A 24,010-nucleotide genomic window follows, 5' to 3' on the forward strand; every position below is an offset into this window, starting at 1 on the left:
GCCTCAGAAGGCAGCAGGCACACACATGATACATGTATGTAAACACTCATTCATATAGTAAAATTAAACTTTTTAGAAATAGGGAAAGGATTAAGGGGGCAAAAATTAGAGTCTCCTTCTCTCCCAGTTCTCACCCTTAACAGCTATCCTAGCCTCATTTCCATTGCTACAGGGCACTCCAATTCCCCAACAATAGTTAACGCTAGGGGAAAGCAGCTTGTTTCGTTTACAATTACAGATTACAGTCTGTAGTGACAATTTTGGGATTTTGGTTTCTTTAAATGCAAAAATATTATGACTGTTTTCAATTTAATCCCAGGTGTGGGACATGGGGCTGCTTTGGACTATCTGCAGCAACTGACTATGATTTGCCTCATGCTCTAGCAAGGGACATGATTTTGCCAGCTGCAGATAGTTTCTATGATTGTGTGACATTTGGAATTCTGGGAACTTTTCAGAGATTCTGTAAATACTAGGACCCTGAGACGTGATTTGTTAAGTAGTTGTTTGCAGAGAAGGAAGAAAAAAAAATTAGTTAACCTGACAGTGAAGATGAAAGGGCCCTCTATGTTTAACAATAACATTGCCCTCTTCGGACTCCTGACTTAACTCAGGGATCTCTTGATTTTTCCCTTTATCCTTTTTTTCTCCCTTATCTAGTGTTAGGGGTTGAAAGGGTGGAGCAAGGTGGAAGAACCCACAAAGCAGCAAATGGCCAGCGTACACAGCCTTTGTTGTTATTTTGGTTATTGGTTTGCCTTTTGAGACAGGGTTTCTCTCTGTAGCCCTACCTGTTCTGGAACTCACTCTAGACCAGGCTAGCCTTGAACTCAGATCTGCCTGATTCTGTTTCCTGAGTGCTGGAACTAAAGGTGAGTGCCACCACTGCCCAGCTAGTCTATCCTTTAAAGGAAGCTGAGACAGGAACTTGAAGAAGCTAGTTATAGTAATAGTCAAAGGTAGAGAAAGAGTTGCCTTCTTTACTCCAGGAACCCACCCCTACTCCACCCCACCCCCAGCCCCGCCTAGGGAACAGTGCCACTCACAGTGGGCTGAATTTCCTTTTTTAACTTTCTTTTTTTTTTTTTTTTTTTTTTTTTGGGGCTGGGGATCGAACCCAGGACCTTGCGCTTCCTAGGCAAGCGCTCTACCACTGAGCCAAATCCCCAACCCCTGAATTTCCTTTTTTAAAGGCATGCCCACAGGCCAACCTGATCTAGACAGGACTTTAGCATTTCTCGACAGTTCAATTACCCTGCTTTAGCTGATGGGGCATCGTGAGGAAAACTCGGGGAACATGGCACCTGCCCTGAGCTCCACATCACTTTCTCGTTCCAGAGTCTCCTCTGCAACTTCAGAAATGGGCCGCACTAGGGCTTTCCATGTGCCTTTCTACCACAGGCCTGTTTGTTGAACATGCTAATGAGTTTGTTCTCTGTTCTTTTTTCACACAGGGTTTCAGCATGTAGCTCTGCCTGGAAATCCTGCCTGAGTCTAAAGTGCTAGTTGACAGGTGTGAGTCCATAATTGCTCCTGTATCTCTGTCCACAGAAATGAAAGGAGGCCTCATCCCATAGCTAACTCCCACAGAGGGCATCTGTATGACACCCCATTTTGGCAAACACAGCCACTCCAACCCAGCAATGCCTCTTCCAGGATTGATCCCCACAAACACAGAGTGGCTTTGACACAGGAATTATTTATTGCAGTGTGGTTTGTGATATTAAAGTAGAAATACATTCCATCAATAAAGATCTTTCTGTTAACATTAGTCACCTAAATGCATAAAACCCTGCACTAGCTATACAAAAAAATGCCAGGTCGATAACGTAAAGATCTCCAGAATGTATTTTCAAAAAGCCGAAAAGATATATAGAATATTTCCATATGAATAAAAATATGTCGAATTGTTTAAATATCATAAATACTTCTAGAAGGAACTAAAGGACAAATGAGAAGGCAAGTTTTATTTATTTTTGACGCAGCCCTGTCTACATATAACTTTGGCTGGCCTGGAATTCACTATGTGGACCAGGCTGGACTACAATTCACACGGTCCTGCCTCTGCCTCCTGAGTACTGGGTTCATAGGCATTCACCACAGCCTAACCTAGAATCTATTTTGTATTTTAAAAGGCTATCTATAAACAAATACATAAATAAAATTACATCTTTCAGTGCATATTCCTGGCTTGCCCCATCATTGGCTTGTGGCACCCACCTTTGCTGGGAGCAAACATTATCAGTGGGTCTTGCCTTTCACAGGCCCCTCACCTTGGCATGCTATACCCCTAAACCTTTTCAGATGGACTCCTGCCACCAGGTGTCACTGCCTGAAGCCTACTGCTCTAAAGTCTGAGGGCCAGTTCGCCCAGGGCACCTGGGATCAAGTGTTGTGAGCTGGGTGGTGAACACCTCTCACACCTATCACCGGCACCCCACACCCCAGAAGTCTGGGAGATAGGAAGCTAGGTATTTACTCTGTAGCCCTGTCTCCCCTGGCCCCTCAGCTGACTCTGGGACTGTCTCACTGAGGACAAATACTGTGTCCTTTTCCTCCTCTGGCTTCCTATTTTAGCCAAGCAAACCTCTTGGTCACTGGAAACCAATCAGAGCTTGGAAGAGGGTAGTCACAGGGACAGTAACTGCCGCAATAGCCACACATGAACTGTCACCTACCCACCCCCACCCACCCACCCATTGATTCACTGACTGGCAAGTACTTGCAGCCAGCATACCAGGCACCTTTTGCCAACATGTGTTCTAAATGTCAGGAGGGTGACAGTGAGCTGGACCTTTGCTCCACACGCTCCCTTAACCCTCCTAGGCCAGGCCTTTTCTGTGTACCCTGCCATCCTTCAGCGGATCTTCAGCCAGTGTCTGGGACCACAGGGAAGGAAACTAAGAGAGGACAAATACAAAAGCCACAGGGAGATGCGTGCCAATGAGTTTCCTAGGTGGTGAGCTGTATCTTGGAATGAGTGACTGAACACTAAAGGAACCCACATCATCTTCCCGGTCTAAGCTGATGCCCACTGAATTGTTACATGCTTGTCACGGATACTGCAGTAGATGGCAGGGGCAGAGCATACATCTCAGAAATGTTATAAACATGGTAGCTAGTTTCCAGCATCCTCCCACAGACCACTGGCAAGATCCTATTTGGTGCATGGCTGCCCTGCACATGTCCATAAGATGCCAGATTACAGCAGAGGACTCAATCTACACAACTGAGTGAGAGCTGCTGGAACAGGGACCATGGCTTATGTCACCTGAGCTTAGACTCCACAGAGCACCAGTGGACTGGCCCTTCCATGGTGCATGCCTGAGACCAACCAAGTACTTACAGAAAAGTGTCCTGCAGGAAAGAGGGGGAGAAAGAGGAAGGAGAGAAGGGACAGAAGGTGAGGGCTCAACTCCTTCACCTCAGAGGGACTAGTGGGATAAAACCAACCAGCTTTAATACCAATATAATTCTCTCTTAAATACATGTTGCCCAGGATAAAACCTGGGACAGGCTCTTGGCAGAAAGAATGGGAAGGAAAAGTGAGAAAGTGGAATGGATCGGCCAGGCAGCCCATCCTGCCCAGGGTCTCCTGTATGGGGACAACTCTCCAGGGAGGGTAGGTGCTCACAGCTCCCACTGGTCGGGGTTATTGCTGAAGTGGGTGGGCTACCTCTCCTCTCTGCCCCCAAACACTTCTCAGAACTAGGTCTGCTCTCTGGGACCCCAGCAGAGGCTGGAGGTGGCAACCGAGGCCTGGGTGACATCAGGGGGATAGCTCAGTAGCTGCTCTGGTGACCTGTGAGGATGTAGAGGTTGCTGTGTGCCCCAGGGTTGCCAGTGGGAATGCTTTCCAGGATGATGTCCCTAGGGGTGGGGGAAGAGGCACAAGGTAAGCAAAGCAGGCAAGCTAGGTGAGCCCATCCCAAGTCTAGCCTAGGGATGGGACCTGAAAAGGAAGGTACATTTCAGAATATCCCATGTCTACCTGTGGGCCCCCAGCACTCGGAAGATCCTGGTCTCATCTGTAATCTCCTGGGTCACCTGGAAGACAAGGGACCATGAGACGCTCCCAACAGTCCTTTCTAAACAGGAGGCTCAGAGCTGGAGGCAGTTAGGACCTGAGCCCCACTCACCTCGTTGGTGTCAAGGCTTCGACCCTGCATGCCATGACTCCAGAACGCCAGCACGCTATCCTGCAGACATACTGGAAGAATGGGCTATTAGCCCTACACTCCCCCTGCACTCTACGAATCCCCTCACCCTTACCACAAAGTACAGTGGCTACTCCCAGACCAACTCGCAGGGGTCCTCACTGGGCTGGGTATCCAGGATGGCTCCCCTAAGGGAGTAGGAAAGCTACCCTGGTCCCACTGCCAGCCCTGAGCTCTAAGCCCAGTCGTGTATTTCTGGACTGAATATGGCCAGGCCCACATCTGGCTTACTCACCCACAGTCTCAATAGGGAAGTCAAAGGTTAGCTCAGGGGCAAGCGCAGCCGTGGGCTCTCCCTGCAGGTTAACGATCCTCACACAGCCTGTGCAAGGAGAGAGCTTGTGAGTGGGAGACACCGGGCTCCCTGCTAGGATGGCAGACCCATAAAAAAAAAAAAAAGCCTTCCTCACCACCACTCTCCACTGCCCTCCAATCCCAATCCTAGGTCACTCACGTTCAAAGCTGACCAGCACTGTGTCCCTGTCCACCTGGATCACCTGCTGTGCAGAACCTGGGATTCCCTCTGTGGACAGAGAAGGAAGGGCAAGGCCTGACTTGCTGAGCCACCAGTCTACTCCAGCATTCTAAGGACTGAAGGGGCTACAGCCAATCCTAAACCAACAGCTTATTTCACCTCACACCAGCCTCATAGGGTCATAATACTCAGAACAAGGGACTTGCCTTAGGCTTATTGGACTCCGGGAGGGGTTGCAGGGTCTCATAAGAGCCTATAGAAGCTCCAGGGTCAGACAAACCAGGCTATAAGATTCAGTTGCTGTGCGGCTGGCGCAAGTCACTTCCTCTCTGAATTTCATTTTCCTCTTTGGTAACTCAGACATGAGTTGCTATTTTACAGGGCCAGTCTAAGAATTAAGGCTGAAGGGGCTGGGATTGGGGCTGGAGAGATGGCTCAGTGGTTGAGAGCACTGACTGCTCTTCCAGAGGTCCAGCAACCACATGGTGGCTCACAACCATCTGTAATGAGATCTGATGCCTTCTTCCGGTGTGTCTAAAGACAGCTACCTATAGTGTACTTATATATAATAAATAAATCTTAAAAAGACTGACGGGGCTGGAGAGATGCTCAGTGGGTGAAGGCATTAGTGGCTCTGCTAAAGGATGCAGGTTCAATTCCCAGCATGTACAGCTCACAATCACTTATAACTCCAAGTCACCCTCTTCTGACCTCCAAGGTATGCACATGGTATGTATATACACATGGAGGCAAAGCATTCATACATGTAAAATGAATTTTAAAATATTTTTTAAAAAGCAGCAGAAGAATTAGGAATGAAATCCCAAGGGAATCCTGGCACCAAGAGCCCTTCCTTTTCTACTGCCCAAGCTTTCTCCATGGCTGAGATATGCCCTTCCTGCCTCAGCCTGCCAAATGCTTATACCACCACACTTTTGTTTTTTTATGTCTAATGCTAATGGAAGAGGAGGGCTTAAAGTTTTACACAGCTACTTTGTTTTATTCATGAGTACATTGTCTCTGTCTTCAGACACACCAGAAGAGGGCATCAGATTCCATTACAAATGGTTGTGAGCCACCATGTGGTCGCTGGGAATTGAACTCAGGACCTCTGGAAGAGCAGTCAGTGCTCTTAACCACTGAGCCATCTCTCTAGCCCCCCCACCATACTTTTAAGCTTTGGATTGTTATGTTACCCAGGCTAGCATCTACTCATGGGTTCATGCAATCCTCCTGCTTCAGCCTCAGAGGAGGGATCACAGTCCTGTGCCACTGCGCCCAGGCTAGTCTAAGGAAATCTTTCAGGAAGTCCAGATCAGAGAGCCAGGATTGAAGTGTCCCTACCCCGACCCCCGACTTTCTCAAGCATTCCCTCCCTGCAGCACCTAGCGCTGTTGCTCACCAGGAGGGATGAGGATGTCTGGAGTCAGGCCAGCCTCCAGGGGCAAGACATGGAACAGGACTCTGCAGCCGGGTCCCTCAGGCCCCTCAGCGCCCACGCACACCTGTGGCAGCTCCTTCCCGTCGAGCACCAGCGGCTCCAGCATCCCTGCCGGGCTGGGCAAGGGGCTGGAAAAGTTCTGGGGGACAGCAGAGAGGCTTGGCTCTGTTTCTTCCGCGGGCATCCTGCCACCCAAGGGTCTTCTGGTCCCTTACCTTCAGCAGCAGGAATTTCTGCAGCGGCTCATACCACTGCAGCAGAAGCAGGCTGGCAGGCAGGGCGGCCAGCAGGAAGGTACTGCCGGTATAGGGGTTACGGACTGTGGGAGGATAAGGGAGTGGGCAAGGGTTCAGCCTCCTCACTGCACCTCTCCCAACCCCATACAGCCAGCTCTTACCCACACGGCATTGCAAGCAGCCTTTGGTGTCGGGAATCTTGGTGGACAGGGCAAAGCGTCTGTAGGGATCAAAATCAGCATATGTTCTGGGGGCCATCTTTGAGCAAGGCCCCCACCGAGCCCTGTGATGCGGTCACTGTCCTCTTCCTGGCTTTATGGATGAGACACTAGGTTCAGGGAGGCACAGCAGTGTGCCTTTAAGAGCTGCAAGGGGCTGAGGCTCTGTGGGTATCTTAGGTTCCCCAGCCTGGGCACTCACTCTGACCGGCGGTGGGGGTGGGGGTGGGGGTGGGGTGGGGGTGGGGGTGGATTGTTCTTTTGTTTTGGGTTTCTCTTTTTAAAGTTTAAATTTGTGTATTTGAATGTTTGCATGCATGCACGTATGTATACATGGACCCAATGTACACTAATTCTGTGCCTGCAAAGGTGAGAATGTATCAGATCTCCTAGCTGAGGTTAAAGGTCGTCGTGAGTTACCATGTGGATGACTGAAACTGAACCTAAGTCCTCTGGAAGGGCAGGGAGGGAGGAGGGATGGCTCTTAACCACTGAGTCCGCTTTTGTGTTTGAGTTTTTGGAGAAAAGCGAGGTTCATGTAACCCAAGCTGCTCTCAAACTCCTGATCTTGTCAAATCCTACCAGGTGCTGACATTAGAAACCTAAGCCACCAGATCCAGCACCACCACATTCCTTTTCTCTTCATTCTTTTTTAACTTTTCTTGGGCTGACTAGCTAGCCCCTTAGGTACAGGTACCTGCTACCACCAGACTTACAACCTCAACTCAGTTCCCGGGATTCATGTGGTAGACCCTGAAGAACTCCCCTGTCAGTGTCTTCTGATCTCCGCTTGTATACCATGGCAAATGGGTTATCACCCCTCCCCGAAATAATGCCTTTAATTCCAGCACTTGAGAGCCATAGTCAGGAGGGTCTGTGTGAGTTTAAGGTCAGCCTGGTCTACACAGTGAATACTAGGACAGCCAGGGCTATATAGAGAGATCTTGCCTCAAACAAACAAACAAAAACAATTACCACTACTACTACTAATAATAATAATAATAATAAAAATAAATTTAAAACAATTAAAAATAAAGCATTTCTTGGGCTGGAGAGATGGCTCAGTTAAGAGCCCTCTGACACTCTTCCAGAGGTCCTGAGTTCAATTCCCAGCAACCACATGGTGGCTCACAACCATCTGTAATGAGAGCTGATGCCCCCTTCTGGTGTGTCTAAAGACCGATACAGTTTGTTTATATATCATAAATAAATCTTAAAAAAAAATAAAGCATTTCTTTACACTGACTGACTGTGGGGAAGCACATCATGTCACATAGGTTAAGATTCAGAAGACAACTTGTAGGAGCCAGTCCCCCGTCCATCACATGGTTCCCTGAGATTGAACTCAGGTTACCTCGGGCTGGCAGCAAGCACCTTTTCCTGATAAGCTAAGCTACTGTCCCAGCCCTCCTTTAGTTTTTTACATAGTCTTACTCTGTAGCCCAGGTTGGCCTGGGGTTTATAGCAGTTGCCTTGCCTCAGTCTCTCAAGTGCTAGGATTACTGGTAAGAGCGTCTGCATAGTTTTTAACAAGCAGCTCGTGTGGAGACCAGGAGTTGAGGCAGGTCCCAGCTTGAGTATACTTAGTTCATTTCAAAGACTGACAAACAGGCCCTGGGAGATGTAAAGACTTCAAACAGCAAATGGCCTGCCTTCTGCACCTAGGTGGGTCTCTGACCCTGTGGGGAGGTAGGTGGCTGTCTAATGGGGAGTCCCCATGCCCTCAGGGACTGACCACTGGAGCCTGTTTCTTCATCTGAGGAACTGGGCTGTTAACGCTGCAATCTCCTCCCAGTGACTCAGGTCCTGCCTGTGCTCCTGCCAGAACAGGCCCCTGGGAGGAAGCCGGTGTCTGCCCCCCTGTGCTGACCTCTGCCCTCCCTCTTCCTCCCACTCTGGCCCAGCTGGCCTCTGAACAGGTCACAGGCATATCTGCACTGATACTTTTGCATCTGGTGTTTCCTCTACAAAAACTTCATGTTTTCCGCTTCTTTATGTTCAAAGTCTGGCAAGCCCTCTGCTTAAAGGTTAGGGGTCAGAACAGAGGCTCAGGAAGCTCAGAGGGCACAGGGCACCAATACAGGTTTGGTGTGAGCTCTGTAGATAAGGCTGTCCTCCAGGTCTTCCCAGTGCTGCTGCCCGGGGCCTGGCCTGCCTCTGGTCATAGTCAAGTTGGAGCTGTTTCCTGGCCCACTCTTCTGGGTGGTCCGGCTCTCTCAGACGGACCAGGAAGGACCCACTCACAGAGAATTTGCATCTTTTGAAATGTGAATTTTCAGAAGGTTCTCATACTACAGCATCAAACTTCAGTAATCCTCCAGCCTCAACTTCTTGAATGCTGAGATGATAGACATAATTTACTTAATACATGGCAAATCGAATTCAAGCCCAGATTCCTATGTCACTCACAGCTGGTGACAGCTCTATCCTTCCTTCCACCAAGGTCAAAAGCCTTGCACTCAACCTTGACCCCCTTTCTCTTTCAAACACCACCTATCACCAGGAAATCCTGCTGGCTCCACTTGTAAAACAGAATGAAAACCAGACCATTTTTCACTTCCTTTACTCTTACTGCAGCCCACACCCCTGTTGCTGGCCACCTACCACTGCGACAGGCTTCCCATGGCCTCTAGAATCCTCCCATCAGGGCCTTAGTCCTCACCCACAGCAGAGATCCCATGAAGACCTCAGTGCCAATCACACCTCACCAGCGGCCTCCAAGCTGCTCTAAGTCAAAGCCCAAGGCCTCTCTGAAGACAGACCCTCGATGATCTGTTCCTCAAGCAAACCAGACTTGCACCTGCCCTAGGACCTTTTTTCTCCTTACATAACCTTTTCTCTAAAGATCTCTAGCTTCTTTGGAAACTTACATTTATTGGGGCTGAAGAAAGGCTTAGTGGTTCAGAGCACTGGTTGCCTTCTAGACAATCTGGGTTCAATTCCCAGCACCCACATATCTGCTCACAACAGTCGGTAACTCCAGTCCCAGTCACTCCAATGCACATAAAATGACTTTTAAAATGTTTTCATTGTGCACATGTGTGCATGTGTACACATCAAGGTGCACACGTGGAGGTCAGTGAACAACCCGCTCTCTCTTCACCATCTGGTGGCAGGCATCTTTAACCCCTGAGCAAGCTTGCCAGCCCCACACTCCTCGAAGTCCTAGGTTATTCCTACAGTGCTGGGGACTAAACCTAGAGCCTCACATGCTAGGCAAGCTACCTTTCCTTTCTTACCTTACCAGTGAGCTATAGCCTCAGCCCTGTCCTCGGTCTTGCCACAAAAATAGCACTGTCTCATTGAAGGCTTTCAGAACAGCCTTTTAATGTCCTCTTCTTCAGCCTGTTCTCCTCCATTACTGCCAAAGAGCCTCATTTCTAGTTCTACCATCTACCTCCTTCATGCACAGAACGCACGAGCGAGCGTGCGCGCGCGCGCACACACACACACACACACACACACACACACACACACACACACACACACACACAGAGTCAAGGGAAGGGGCAAAGGTCCCTTTGGTCCATAGATGTGCCTGAGCTCTGCACAATGCTAAGAACATATGAGGAAGGTGCCGGCTGCATAATTACCTGCTCAATGGCGACAGCCTAAAGCCACATGTCAGTGCTGGGCTACTTAGCTTCTGCAGTGGACTCCTCTGCACTGGTCTCTAGACCTGACCACTGTGCTTCCCAACACCAGTCCTACTGTAGCTCTTGATATGGACAGTATATTCTGTTGTCAGAGACAGGAGCTCACATAGCCCAGGCTGGCCTAAAACTCAATAGGTAGACAAGGACGACCACAAACTCCTGATTCTCCTGCCCCTATCCCCCATGTACTGAGATTACAAGCATGCAACACCATGCCCAACTATGTTTTTGAGAAAAAGTATCCCCTCTATGTAGCCCAGGCTGGCCTCAAACTTGATATTCTCCTGCCTCATTCTGCCTAGTGCTGGGATGTCAGGCCACTACACCAGCCAGGCTCTTAGACAGTGAGCTGAACCGCCTATCACAGGAAGCATATTGACTAGTACACAATAAGACCCTTTGAGATGCTGACAGCACTGCTGTACACTGGGCAGAGTCCAAGTCCCGGCAACAGAGGAAGGGCTCGCCACCTGTACGGCTCTCAACCCTCTAGGCCTTGCTGTTTGTTCTCACCTGCACTCACTCTCCCCTCCCCTAGAGCCTTGGGATGCACCTCTAATTCTGTCTCTGCCTCCTGGCTTTCAGAGCACTCTGTCCACCTCTACCCCTGCCCCTTCCTTGAACCAAGCAGTCTGCTCTGAATGCCCAGGTCCTTTGTTTCTCCAAAGCAGGGCTCTGTTGACACATCGCCAGGCCCGGCACTGGGCCGCTGAACTGCAGGATGAAGTCCACCATCTCTGCTGTCTGCAGAGCACTTTCCCACTTGCATCCCTTTGTTCATTCTAACAAGCCAGGTGGACAGGAGGGGAGGCCACCAACTACTGACCAGGAGGAAGCAGCCTCGGAGACGGGAAGTGCCTAAATGATTAGCTAAGACCCTGGCAGTCCCAGGGAGGGTGGAGTCCCATCCAGCAGGCACTATTCTGGACCTCCTGTGTACCCCATACCTGCTGACCTGGGGATGATGCGCTGAGTGATGCGGTTGGTAGGGATGGAGAGGGGTGCCTGGTGCTGCAGTCTCCGCTGCTCAAACAGGCCTGGGAGGTCATGCGCCCAGATATGTGTGGATTTCCCTGAAGCGGAAGAGGAAGACATAGGGCTCAGAGAAAGTTTGGGGAAGGGTGCTCTGGCCGCCTCTGTACCATCCTCCTCCTACCTGAGAGTGACAGCAACACATTGTTCACACAGTAGAGCCAGATGCAGCGATGGGAGATGAGCTAAGACCAGAGCCAGTAGACAGGTGGTCAGCACCCAACATTCCTGTGCCTCTGCCCCCAAAAGCCACTAAGCCTCACCTTCTCCAGCGTATCCTCATGCAGTTCATGCAGGTTGAGGGTGTAGATGCCTTCCTCAGCCCCTACCACCAGGAACTGGTCTGCAGGCACAGGCATAAGGTCAGAGGCTGTCACACGTTCCAGGCCCAAGCTAAGGGTGTCCTAAGTTACTGCTTCTGCTCTACCCCTGGCCCACCTCGAGTCACAGGGTGAACCCAAGTGACAGCAGCATGGATCTGCAGGGGGCAGCCATTGAAGACCTTGGAGAAGCAGGCACCCATCTGGGGAGAAAGTGAATAGTGGATGAGGAACCCAGTGGCAATGCCAGGACAAGAGGACCCAGGAACAGCCAGGAAATACTTACGTGCACCTTGGGGGTGGGAGGAAGACCATGGCAGGATGATCGCTGTGTTCGAGGGAGGGAAGGAGTCAGGGCCTAGGTGACACCCTGTAGCCCCACCCCCACTCCTCTGCTGACCTCTCACCTCACGATCCTCCCGTTGCTTCAGAGTCGCCCAGGCAGTTGGCAGCAGTGGGGGGCTGCTAGGGCCAGCTGGAGGTGCTGACAGGGTTCCTATGTGCACAGACCACAGTGACTCCAAGCCCCAGCCCTACCCCAGAATTTCCCATGGCCTGCCCACCCTGGGCCGCACCTGGGGAGCAAGACTGGGCATTGTCATCAGATGTTGACTCAGTGTGGGGCAGTCCCATAAATGGGGCCCGTTTGATAGTTCCAATGGCATCATCTGGGGAGTCCAGCTCCTGGCAAGAGGGTCAGAAACAGCCTGGCAATCATCAGAGGCCCCATGATGCACTTCTGTCCCACAGCACTCTATGCACACAGCTTACTTCCCAGCTCTACCCTCTTCCAATCCATACCTGGAGTTCTATGGCTGGCCGGATAGTCAGGCTCCTATAGGGACACAGCAGGTGGCATGAGGGAGTGAGAGGACTGCCCCTCCTACCCCCGGGCCTGAAGGCCTTTCTTCACCCCAGGTATGGGTCCTCACCTTTCCTCCAGGGCCTCCTGGACTGACTGCAGCAAGCTCCTGGGTCAGAGGAAGGGGGCAGTGGTCAGTCTTCCATAAGCCCCAACCTGCCCCAGCTTCCCCAGCTCCACTCACTCACCTACTCAGTTCTTCTTTCCCCAGGAACGTCCACTCCTCCTCCCACTGGAGGAGACCAAGGCAGAGACACCAGAGCAGAGGTGGAAAAAAAGAGAAGGGTTTCAAGAGATGGAAGAGGAGAGCCAGGAATGATCTGGATCTCAAGGTGTGCCTAGACTACAGGGTGAGTTCAAGGCCAGCTAGAGTAAGTTAGAGGAACCGTCTGACATCAGCAAAAAGAGAAAGAGCAAGAGAGACCAATACACAGATGGAGAATATTCTGTAACAGGCAAAGACTTGTGAAAGACAAAACAACAAAAATGAGAGAGAAAAGACAGAGACAGAGATGGAGGGAGCCAGCAAGCCAGCAGAACAGAGAGATGGGCACCATGGGAGCAGAGAAAGAAACCAGGGACAGAGGGGGTGGGGTGGCGCCATCCTCTGACATGCAGACTGAGGAATATGGCCAAGTCCTGTGAAAGCTAGGTTTCAAAAGGGTGTGGTCAGCCTTCCACTTTCCAGTACGATCTAAAGGAGAATGGCACAGGAGGGGCCTCTAGCCCAGGACCCCAGGTGACACAAGCACAGGAGGAGCCTCCAGCGTGGGACCCCCGGTGACACAGGCAACCCTTGCTTCAGAGTGGCCATGATTGGGGATAGTCTACCTGCATCTGCACACCCAGCCCCTCCCTGAAGCCCCCTCCACAAATACACACAGCCAGTGCCTCACCGGTTCACTGAGAGGGTCTGTCTCTTTCCGGCGAGGAGCACCAAATTTCACTTGGTGAACTAGGGAACCAGTGTATTAGATTAGGAGGGGGCCAAAGTCTCAGAATGGAGCCCCCCCCCCATAACACCAGGTCCATGGGTGCATTTAGCTCAATCAGAAGACTTACATTGGATCTCGGAGGGGGTCCTCTCAGCTGGACCATGATGGCCCCGGGAATGGATGGTGTCTGGAAACATATCATGAGTCTAAGAAAGAACACAAACAGCAGACTTGCACGCAGCCAGGAGTTCTTCCAGGGCTTGACACCCATCAGGGCTCCTGTTTTCCTGACGGCCCTAAGATTACTATGAAATAAAACCGCCCTCCTTTCACGGATGGGAAAACTGGCACAGAAACATCAAGACACCTGCCAAAGGCCACACAGAAAGGAGGAACGCTTAGTCATAGTCATGGCTGGCTTGGACCCGAAGATGGCAGTGGGCTTGACTAGAGAGAAGTTCCGCTGGAATTCCACAAGTCACAAAAGTTCTGATCTATACCACCTTCCCATCAGGCTGGGCTGACCCAGCTCCCAGTCCCCCTTTTACCTCCAGTTCACTGTCTTCAGGGGAGAGGGTTCCCAAGTGGGGGTCGCTGGCCTTGTCGAGGAGCTGGGTAAGGAGGGCTGGAGGGAGTGGCTGGGTTGTGAATGGGTGCTGGAAGAGCAAGGGGTGCTAAGGTTGCTCCCTGCCCTCCAGGCTTTGTCCTTGAGCCTCAAGTCCCCAGGCTCATGCCCTGCCTCCCACCTGCAGAAGCTTCTCAGCTGTAGGCCTCTTCTTGGGGTTCTTGGTTAGGGCTAGCTTGAGGAAGTGGTGGAAAGTCTGGGTCCTGGTGGATACAAAAGCCCCACCCACCCGAACCCAGGTTAAGCTCTGCAAAGAAGCAACCTGTTAGTTGCCCCGGCCGGCCACCAAAGGAGCAGGAGCCTGGTCAGTGCTGCTGCACCACAGGAGTGCCTCCATCACAAGCCATGAGCCCTTCCCTCCTGTCCCATTGCCTACAGTGGGAACCAAGCTCAATCCTTGGCAAAAGCCTCTATCCACTGGGCTTGGCTGGAAAAGGATACTTAGCTGTGGGTGAGCCCTCACCATCGTGTCTTGTCTCTCAGCTTGGGTGGTTGGAAGCTGCTTTTCGACATGAGCATCAAGGCCCTGGGGTGGATATGAATTCATGGGTCAAGGGTCAGCAGGGCAAGGGTCAGGCAAGGGGCATGTGCTAGGCTGACCTCATGGGGTGGAGGTGGAACAGCGGCGGTTGCAGCTCGCCCAGCTCAATGGCAGTGATGCCCAGGGCCCAGACGTCACACAGCTCATTGTAGCCACCCTTGCGTTCCACAGCAGCAACCTCTGGTGCCATCCTAGAATCAGGGTCACATACGAGATGGCCAGATGCCCTTCTTCTGGTCACCACCCCTATTGCCAGGGCACCACCATCTTACCAGTATGGAGTGCCAATGAAAGACCGCCTCTTGGCCACAGATGCCGTCAACTCGCCTGACACTCCAAAGTCCGCTGCAGGAAAGAGACTCTTACCAGCCCCAGGGCCTCACTTACCTCCCACCACAGGGCCCAGGCTATACCAGGTAGGGATAGGGTACAGACAGCCACACCTGTCCCAAGCCACGCCTGGCCCCTCATCTGAGAGGGGTCACCATCCTTCCATCTCTGAAAACGTGATCCCATGTCAGATCCCTCCCAATCCAATCTCACTCAGCCACTATTGGCAGGCAAGTAATAATACTATATCTCCTAAGCGGGGAAACTGAGGCTCAAGCAGTAAAGTGATCGGGATCTCCAGCACTCAATTCTATGGTCTCTGAGCCCCTGCTGAACCCTCACCCACATGGCATCCCCCAGTACTGACCTAGCTTGACATCACCCTGCAGAGTGAGCAGAAGATTGGCACCCTGGGAGAGTGGGGGGGACAGAGAAAGGATTGTGTCAGATGCCTGGCAGCTTCCTCCTCATTTGAACCTTGCCCTTGGCGGGCCCCTACCTTAATGTCTCGGTGAATTTTCCCCTGAGAATGCAGGTGGTGGAGCCCCTAGGGACAAATAGAAGTCTCTGAGGACAGCTACTCAACACTAATTATCTCTTCTGAGCCCCTCCTCAGGACTGGGGCCCCCCACCCAAGCAGCTTCCTCCACCCCTCTCCCCAAACAGGAAGTGACTGAGCCAAGAGGGAAATAGGCTGCTTCCGGCAACAGAACTGGGGCCCCCTCCCGCTAGGACCCACATCCCCTGAGCCAGCCCATCCCAAAGTCCCAGTCTCCCACTGGCTAGATGGGGTGGGCCCACACTCCTGAAGATTCCAAAATGAGTGCTGCCCATGAGCCCTGTACCTTCAGTGCCTCCCGGCAAACATAGGCAATCTGCCGTTCTTCCAGGGGCCCGGTGGCTGAAACATACATACAGGGCTGAAGAGAAAGAGCCTGAGAGATTTGCTGACCTTCCCTACCCACCCTGCATAGCGGAAAGCAGCAGGCACCACTACAGCAAAGCGATGTTAGCCACATTTCTTCCAGGTTCAGACTGGGAAACTGAGCCCAGAGGAGGACAGTATTTCTCTCAAGGTCACACAGCCAGTCAGAAGCTAAGAGGAGTCCCAAGTTCAGCCAGGAGGATGCCTCCTACCCCTATGTTGGCACTGGGAAAGGCCATGTCCCATGGAGTCTGGCTCTCACCGTGGTAAATCTCCTGCAGTGACCCTCCTCCACAGAACTCCATACATATCCACAAGCGGTCATTCCTGGGGAGACAGAATTGGGGCTGGCACAATGCAGGACACACAGGGCTTTCTGAGGTAAGAAGATAAACAACCTCACCTGAGGTAGCTGCCAATGTAGGCCACAACATTGGGGTGGCGGCATTCACGGAGGATGGTGATTTCCTGCTGAAGAGAGCTGATGTCGTCCCCTGGAGAGCACAAGGCATTATGGGGGGGGGGAGGCACACGCGTAGCCCAGACTCTGTCACTATGTGCAAAATGAGTAGAGTATTTCTCTCCTCTCCAAGCAGTTGCCGGACCTTAGTTTCTCCTGGGGTCGGCTTCTCTAGGGCTCTAGAAAATGTCAACTCTCCGCCCCCGCCAGCTCACCCGCCTGCCTCCCTGGAGCACAGAGGCCCCACCCGGGCCCACACCTGGGTCTAGCTTGACGATCTTCACCGCGGCCAGTTCGGACGTGACGGTGTCACGGGCCTGCGGGGCACAGGGTGAGAAGCAGGGTGAGGAGGGGGCGGGGCCGGGGCTCCCGCGGCGGGATGTGAAGATGCACCCTCCTCCTGCGCTCCCGCCCGTCCCGCAGCCCCGCGCAGCGCACCTTGTAAACGTCGCCATAGGTCCCGGCCCCCACACGCTGCAGCAGCTCGAAGCGGTCCCGCGGATCCTGCAACGACACGTCCCGCAACAGCGCCATGGCCCGGCGCCGGACCCGCCGGCGGGCGCAAGCTGCGGAGCCGGCGCGGAGCGGCGCGGGGCGGGGCAGGGCGAGGCGGGCAGGCAGGCAGGGGCAGCGCGGAGACTCAGAGGCCGTGGGGCGGGGCCAGGCCGGGGCGGGGCCAGGTCGGGGATGCCCCGCCGTTCCGCCTAGCCGAGAGGAGGCGCTCTGGTCTCGCGGGGAAGTCCCTAGGCAGAGGCGGAGCTTAAGTCCCCCTCCCAATTCTCAGGAGCTACAGGTGCAGAGCATGAAGTTCAAAATCCTAAGCGCAACAGGGAACATCCACTCCCGCCCCATCCCCAATTTCCCAGATGAAACACATACATCTTTTTTTTTCTTAACAAAATGTATTTATCTTCCTTGGAACTGAAAAATAAATCTATGTACAAAACAGGAAGAGACTGGCCCTCCCCCACCCCGTGCAGATTTCCTCCTGGGACCTCAAGGAGGTTCCCAGAGGGCTGGAAGAGGTCCTGCTCTGTTCTCCGGCCAGTTTGGTCAGGAAGGGGGCGAGGCTCAGTATTCACAGATAAGAGTCGGACCTTCATGTCCTGGACTCCGGGGCTAGGGAGATGAGGAAGATTTCCAGATTCAGGCAGCAATATGTTAAGTTCTTTGGGGTAGGGGACTTGGATTGCCAAAGGATGCAACTATAAAGTGCGGAAATCTACCCCTAGGGACTGAATGGTCCTTGGTTCCTGGGTTTCCAGGTAGCAACTGTGCTTGTGGGCTAAGGTCAATCTAGTCCCCAAGTGGGAGGAATGCCGGACTGTTCAGGCTTGACTAGGGAACCCGTCATGGTCCACTGAATTTCGGGGGGCGGGGTTGGACCTGTAAAGACCGGTTGCATGGACCTACAATGTTCCAATTGGCTGGCTGGTGGGAGATGAAACCTAAATTCTAAGAACCGAGCCAGGACTCTGGGGCCCGAAAAGGGGCTAAATGAAGGCTCCCAGTCACTGCTGGGCGGTTCTGGGCCACCTAGGACTGTAGGCAGAGTCTAGGCTTGAGTTAGAGGACTAGAGTGAAGCCTGATGGGAGTGTGGGCAGGCCGGGGGCCTTGTCACAGAATCCCGAAGAGTTCAGAGGCCCTTGCGCTGCCGCTTTAGGAAAGAGAGTGTGTAGTCGCTGGGTGTGGACACCTTCTGTTTCTTCATCTGCACTTGGGACTGTGCTGTGAGTTGCAGCTTGATGGCACTAGAGTTGATCTTGGTGGCCACCAGTAGCTCCTTCATTCCTTTCATCTTCTCACTCTGGAAAGTGAGCACTGGGCCCTCTGGGGGTGGCGATGCTGCAGGTGCTGGAGCCTGAGCAGCATTGCTGACTTCTGGGCCGCGGGCAGTACCTGAGACAGTCCCTGACGTTTTCCTAGGAGGTCCCGACCCTGCACTTTGCCCTGAGCCTGGGCCCTTGTCCAACGCAGGCTTCTTGGGTGGTGGTGGCTCCTCAGGCTTGGACTCTCGGCGGGGACCGCGCCGACGACCTTCTCGGGCTTCGTCCCCCCATGGTTCTTCCGCCTCTGCTGCCTCTGCTTCCCGGCTAACTATGTGCACCTTCTGCCGCACCTGAGCAAAGCGTAAGCTGAGTGAAGGGTCGTGATCACCAGTGGGGCTCCAGCCTCAGCTCCTGACCACCTCTCCAGGAGTCTCCTCTCATCATCTGTACTCATAAATATCCATATAACCTCAGTCCCCTGGAGCTACTACCACCACCTGCAGTTCCCATGCCCTGGATGATGGGACCCTCTCACCTGTCCCTCAAAGCGTCCTAGGGACTGCACAAGGAAAGTTGCCCAGCCCACGTGCAGTACTGGTGTGGGGCTACCCTCCTCCCATTTGCAGATGCCATCATAGAATCGCAGCAGGTGGGCAAAGCACTCTGGGTCCTGGAGGGCAGAACCTTGGCCTTGGGTGCCCTGGATAAGGGGGAAGGTACAGCAAAGGTCACAAAGGTCACAGTGTGCAGGCCAGGCTCCACCTGGGCAAAGCCTTAGTTTCAGGGAAGACAAGTGCAGGCTAGACCCTCCTTCCTTTTACAAAGCTAACCCTTAGTGTGAGTGGAAAAGGGGAGTGAGTGCCTTTCCTCGCCTACGGCCCAGCCCAGAGTCAAACTTGCCATCAAAGAGATAGACCATCAACCCATTTCCCTAAAGGTTTTAGCTCTAAAACACCCTAAAGTCCTTTTGAACCCCAAAAGAGAATCCCCAACCCTGTCCATGCAGTCCAACCAATGTGCCCAGGAAAGAGGGTGAACCAATCGAGTCCAGCCCTTCACCTGGGCTTGCTCTCCTGGCCGCTCCTCGCCTGCTTCTAGCAGGCTGGCTGCCTCCTTCAGCAGGTTGGGGATGACGTCATTGGCCACTTCAAAGAATTCCTTGTAGATCTCTTCATCCTCCCGACAGTAGTTGTAGCTGTGAGAACACACAGGACTCAGGTTGACAATTGCCCCATGGTAGGACACCCCACTGACTCGGTGAGAGGCTGGAGTCCTTGTTCACCCGGATAGTGGGGATCATGTTAGGACAAGGCAAGGTTAAGGAGTGGGGCGTGAGGGCTGGGCTAGAAGTTGGGCAGAGACAGTGTAACATAACTGACTATAAAGCAGGAAAAAATGGGCAGAGAAGAGTGAAGGGAAGGCATGAGGAGGAGGAGCTAACCAGAGGTTCTCACTTCCCAGGTAATGGCAGCTTTGGCTGTGTAGGGGCTGATCAGAGAGGACAGAGCTTGAGACAAAATCTTACGACTGGCTGACCGATTGGAAAGTCATAGAGAGAAAGGACAGGCTGGAGGCCTGGCAGGGGAATCCTCACTCTTGGATAACAGTGGCAGTGTCGGCCCAGGCCTGCAGGGCTTCGCGCACATTGCGGTTGCGACAATGGTATCCAGCCAGGTACATGTAGGGGTAGATGTGTTCATCCTGGTAGTAGGTCTTAGCTGAGGCAATCCCCTGGAGGATGGAGCAGAGGAGCCTCAGGGAGGCGGCCCCACTGCCTCATCTCTGACATGCTACAGAGAGAGGGCGCCAAACGGCCATCCTCCTGTCTCTACACCTGGCTCCATTCCATGGTGTTCCCACTCCTCCCATCTCCATCCCAGACCTGGGTCTACAAGCTTCTAAAGCAAGGGCAGACAGTAGGAATGGTGACCCCACAAACAAGGCCCAGGGAGGAGCAGGGAAGCACTCAACCCTGGGGAGGTCTCTTCCCTACATGGTCCTGTTTAAAGCCTTCTACCACAATGAGCAGGCTAACATCTCCCCACAGTGCCACCACCACAGGCTACAGCCAGGGTAAAGAAGGGCAGCTGGAAAAATGCAGGGCTTGTGGGATAAATCCAAGCCCTGCCACTCCTAGGCTGAGGAACCCCGGCTCTGCTTAAACACAGATCACCCTTATCACACACATGCCTTATCCAGAGTAAGGCAGAAAATACCCTCCAACACTCAATATCCTTCCTTTTCCCCTATCTCCTCTCCATCCCCAGAGAGGAGTGGCTGCCTTCTGAGACGTCCTCACCTTGTGATAGAGGGTGAGCGGGTCTGGCCGACCAGGGGTGGGCTCCAGCTCTTCCAGGTCTGCCAAGTTCCCTAGCGCCATGGGGTACCTGGGAACAGATGGTAAGGTCAGGCTATCACTCAGCTCCCTGATGCCCCAAGCTGTATCTGATCGTATTCTTCTACTGACCTTTCCAGATGTCCTAGGTCATACAGCAGCCAGAGCAGCTTCTAGAGCCAAAGGGAGAGAAGCGCAGTGAGTAGAAGGGAGCTGCCTATCAGGTAGAGGTGACCGGAAGAAATAGGGCCCTGCTAACAGAGAAGGGCTAAGATTCAAGACTTGCAAAGCCCTTTACGTCTCAACTCTACTTTCCCTTGCGCATCAAGAAGGATCAGTCCATTTTACAGAAGGGAAAGGGAAGGCCCTGGGCAGGGGCAGTCTCCTCACCTGCTGTAGTTGCAACAGTTCCAAAGAGTCAGTGTGAAGATCAATGGAAGGGTTGATGGCACACACCATGAACGCCACCTCCATCTTGCGGTCACAGCGCATGTACGATCCTTTCAGGTACAGCCAGCTCTTAGAAAGGGAGAAAAGCAGACATCTCAGGATGTCCCGCCCTGTGCCTGCTCTAGGGTACAGCATCACAGATCAGTTCATCTGCCTTTCCTCCTGGTGCATAAACACAGAGGGGTGAGGGGCTGTGGGGAGCCTGGCCAGTGAAGTAGAATCAACCCCTCAGATGACTCAGGCTCACTGAGGGAAAAGAGCAAGACTGAGAGAATACGATACCCGCTCAGCCACACCAGCGTTGACTGTCTGGCCTCTGCGGTCCTCGTTGCCTTTGCCATGCCAGGTCACCTCAGCCGTCTGTTCCCCATTGGACCCGAACACCACCCAGGCATGATCCTCGGACAGGGCCAGATGGACATCTCTGAGACCCAGAGCCTGGCAGGCCCCTACCACTGCAAAGGCCACGCCCGAACTGTCCAGTTTAGTGCCTGCAGGAGAGCCAGTAATGAGAGCTCTGTCCTGGAAGAAGGGAGCCATTCCCCCTCTAACACCTCTCAAATCCATGTCCACGCTTCACACACTCTACCCATTACATCCACCCTTTTGTGCTCACAGCATCTCCCTCCTGATAACCCAGCCCCAGCAGGAAGCCTCTCTAGATCTCCAGTCTACTCAGTCAGAAACTGTCCTCCCTTTTCTACACCAGATACTTCTGTTAACATAATGACTTAATCCCGCTTCTTACTGTACACCTCTCAGACTGCATCAGGGAGAGCAAATCCATAACCCCAGGAGCCCCCAACCCCTCCCTTCCTCATGTCCTGATTTATCTCTGCACTTTTTTCCTGCTAAGCTCACAAGTGGCCTCAGATTCTTGCTCAATACATAAAGCACTTTGCATGTCCTCAGCCTTAAGCTCCTTGACCTCAAGCCTGTGCTTCCTTCCAACATATTTTCATAGGTATCCTCTTAATTGTCTCAAATGTATCCACCCCTTTGTCCTACCTCCCCAATCTGCTGCCACCCTCTTTCCCCACATGTTAGGCTGCCAGATTCCTGTGGCTATTCGATGGCAGGGCTGGGGTATTGAGGGATAAGAGTAAGATTTAGACCAAATGATCAGGTTCCAGTCCCAGCCCTGTCATTCTGACATTAGAACACCGCTCCCCCTCTTTGGGACTCTATTTTCACAGCTGCGAATGAGGAATAATACCTGCCCCACTACACAAGTTTGCAGGTTCCAAACGGGCTGTAAACCATATTGTTCGGACATGAAAAGAGGCAAGCCAGCATTCGTTTGCTCCCCTGACCACCTGTCTGACTCCAACCTGTGATGAAGCTGAAGAGAGACTGAATGTGGGCCCGGTCCTTGAAGTAGGAGCGGCTGAGGCTGTTCCATATGACATCGGAGACCTTTTTTACCAGTTCTCGACTGGAAACGCCCCCCTCTCGAGGATAGAGGGAGAGGTCCACAGCACCGCGGATCTGAGCGGTGAATCGGGCATAGAGGGCAGCAATGATGGATAGGTCGGCCACTGGGAAGTAGGTGAGGCCGCCAGGAGGGTCGGGTGCGGGGCTGGGCTGGAAGGTGAGCTCCGGCACGTTGGTGGGGATGACACGGTTGACAGCCAGGAAATGCTCTACGAAGCCCAGAACCAAGGAGAGGAGCACCAGGTCAGGCTCCTCTCGGCCCAGCTCCGCAGCGAACAGGCGCACCACGTCGTCGATAGAGCGCAGAGGGAACAGCGTCTTCTGGGCGGCCTTCAGCCCCATGGCGGCGGGCGGTGGCCTGCGGGCAAGCCGAGGAAGGGAGGGTCGGGCTCGGCGAGAGAGCCCCCTCCCAGGCTCGGCTTCGGCTCTACCCTCCGCCACAATTCTGCTTCGCCAGCCGCTTCGTCCTGCGCACACGGGCGGCGGCTCGGTTTCTGAGACCTTTCAACCAAGGGCCTTCTAGTTCCCTACAATCCCGGGACCCCCAGCCCCGATGAGGCTGCGTCCCAAAGACCTCTTGGGGACCCTCAAAGGCCACTCCTCCCGGTCCCTGCAATCTCTACCTAGCCCTCTGGAGCCTGTCCAAAAGGCGAACCTAAAGCAGCCTCCCGCAAGTCCCAAGGAGAGTCCTGGCTTCGGTCCCCCGAGCCCACCTCCGCGCTTACATCCCACACAAGGCACCGCGGCGCCCGCCGCCTGAAGCCTGCTGGGAAATGAAGTCCCGCACCTCCTCTGACAGCACTGCCTGCCGGGAAAGGGGCGTCCTTGCTTATCCCGCCCTCTCCAAGCCTGAAAATGACAGTCAAACCTGCAGTGGCTTATGGGAGAAGTAGTCCTGCTACTCCAGGGCGGGTAAGCTGAGCTCTGCAACGATTGGTCATTTACGATCACGCCAGAAGAGGTTCCTCGGTGCCTTCTGGGAGATTGTAGTCCTAGGACTAAACTCTCTCATAGTGCCGCTGCTGCATTGTGTATTATGGCCAGTTTAAGATGTGAGGGAAACTGTTGCACTAAAATACTACAAAGAGCCTGGAGACCTGGTTCAGTTGTTTAGAGCACTTGTTGCTCTTGCAAAGGATCTGGTTTCAAGTTCAAGTCACTACACCCAAATTGTGGCTCACCATCTGTAACTCCAATTCCAGAGGATCCATGCCTTTTTCTGACCTCCACCAAGCATGACGTAGTGCACACACATAAAAAGATGCAGACGAAACATTCACACCTAAAAAGACTGCAGGGCTGAACACAGTAAGACAGAGGCAGGAGGATTTTGGTGAACTCAAGGCCAGACTAGTCTATGATGCAATACCAGCCGTTGAAATTAGAGGTAAGAAACTCAGGGTGGACGGCAGAGATGACTCAGAGGTAAGAGCACTGGCTGCTCTGGCTGAGGACCTGTGCTCCCAGGATCTACATGTCTGCTCACAACTGGATCTTTAGCTTTGTTTTAGGGGGTCCAATGTTCTGTGCTGTCCTCTGCAGGTGGGCACCTTGTGCACACACATATGTAAAATAAAATTAAAGAAGGAAAAAAAGTTCAGAAGTTCAAGGTCAGTTTTGCCTTAGACAGGATCTTGCTTTTTATTTTAGACTGGCCACAAACTGCCGATGTTCCTGCCTTAGCCTCCACCGTGCTGGGATTATAGATGTTCACCATCAGTACACATAGCACAACCCCTCCCCCAAGC

The 24,010-nt window shown here is 52.9% G+C and overlaps 2 protein-coding genes across 5 annotated transcripts; both read right to left on the bottom strand.

The window, feature by feature from the left end:
• Nucleotides 1-1,679: 1,679 nt before the first annotated feature.
• Nucleotides 1,680-16,857, bottom strand: Map4k2 (mitogen-activated protein kinase kinase kinase kinase 2). Its single transcript, XM_032891059.1, has 32 exons — nt 16,712-16,857; nt 16,533-16,590; nt 16,217-16,307; nt 16,076-16,140; nt 15,734-15,789; nt 15,388-15,435; nt 15,256-15,298; nt 14,831-14,903; nt 14,618-14,749; nt 14,481-14,543; nt 14,139-14,220; nt 13,941-14,048; nt 13,520-13,598; nt 13,354-13,412; nt 12,646-12,689; nt 12,528-12,566; nt 12,397-12,430; nt 12,171-12,279; nt 12,003-12,091; nt 11,882-11,923; nt 11,714-11,798; nt 11,539-11,618; nt 11,400-11,460; nt 11,199-11,316; nt 6,531-6,589; nt 6,349-6,452; nt 6,095-6,272; nt 4,672-4,740; nt 4,453-4,539; nt 4,140-4,210; nt 3,992-4,047; nt 1,680-3,870 (listed from the first exon to the last, which is right to left on the bottom strand). The coding sequence occupies exons 1-32, from the start codon at nt 16,805-16,807 to the stop codon at nt 3,783-3,785; spliced, it is 2,466 nt and encodes an 821-aa protein (XP_032746950.1). The 5' UTR covers nt 16,808-16,857; the 3' UTR covers nt 1,680-3,782.
• A 298-nt stretch (nt 16,858-17,155) lies between these two features.
• Nucleotides 17,156-23,074, bottom strand: Men1 (menin 1). Of its 4 annotated transcripts, none has more exons than XM_032891060.1 (10): nt 22,988-23,074; nt 22,160-22,620; nt 21,111-21,319; nt 20,769-20,897; nt 20,511-20,551; nt 20,343-20,430; nt 19,638-19,774; nt 19,103-19,238; nt 18,579-18,743; nt 17,156-18,393 (listed from the first exon to the last, which is right to left on the bottom strand). In XM_032891060.1, coding segments are annotated over exons 1-10 (1,851 nt in total). In that variant the 5' UTR covers nt 22,990-23,074; the 3' UTR covers nt 17,156-17,910. The 4 variants fall into 4 exon arrangements, with proteins under 4 accessions (XP_032746951.1, XP_032746953.1, XP_032746954.1 ...); XM_032891062.1 differs by having other exon boundaries at nt 22,976-23,028; XM_032891063.1 differs by having other exon boundaries at nt 22,918-23,027.
• Between the last annotated feature and the right edge of the window lie 936 nt (nt 23,075-24,010).

The sequence above is a fragment of the Rattus rattus genome, chromosome 2 (assembly GCF_011064425.1).
Source record: "Rattus rattus isolate New Zealand chromosome 2, Rrattus_CSIRO_v1, whole genome shotgun sequence".
NCBI classification, from domain to species: Eukaryota; Metazoa; Chordata; class Mammalia; order Rodentia; family Muridae; genus Rattus; species Rattus rattus.

Bases quoted from the DNA above. Each gene is read 5' to 3' on its own strand.
- Map4k2 (XM_032891059.1), bottom strand. From the start codon at position 16,807: ATGGCGCTGTTGCGGGACGTGTCGTTGCAGGATCCGCGGGACCGCTTC. The intron at 11,799-11,881 runs GTAAGTATTTCC...CTTTCTCCCCAG, and splicing joins CTCCCACCCCCAAGGTGCAC to ATGGGTGCCTGCTTCTCCAA. The intron at 4,540-4,671 runs GTGAGTGACCTA...CTCCTTGCACAG, and splicing joins AGTGCTGGTCAGCTTTGAAC to GCTGTGTGAGGATCGTTAAC.
- Men1 (XM_032891060.1), bottom strand. The intron at 19,775-20,342 runs GTGAGGACGTCT...TCCATCCTCCAG, and splicing joins CGCTCACCCTCTATCACAAG to GGGATTGCCTCAGCTAAGAC. The intron at 18,394-18,578 runs GTGAGAGGGTCC...CGCTTTGCTCAG, and splicing joins TAGGACGCTTTGAGGGACAG to GTGCGGCAGAAGGTGCACAT.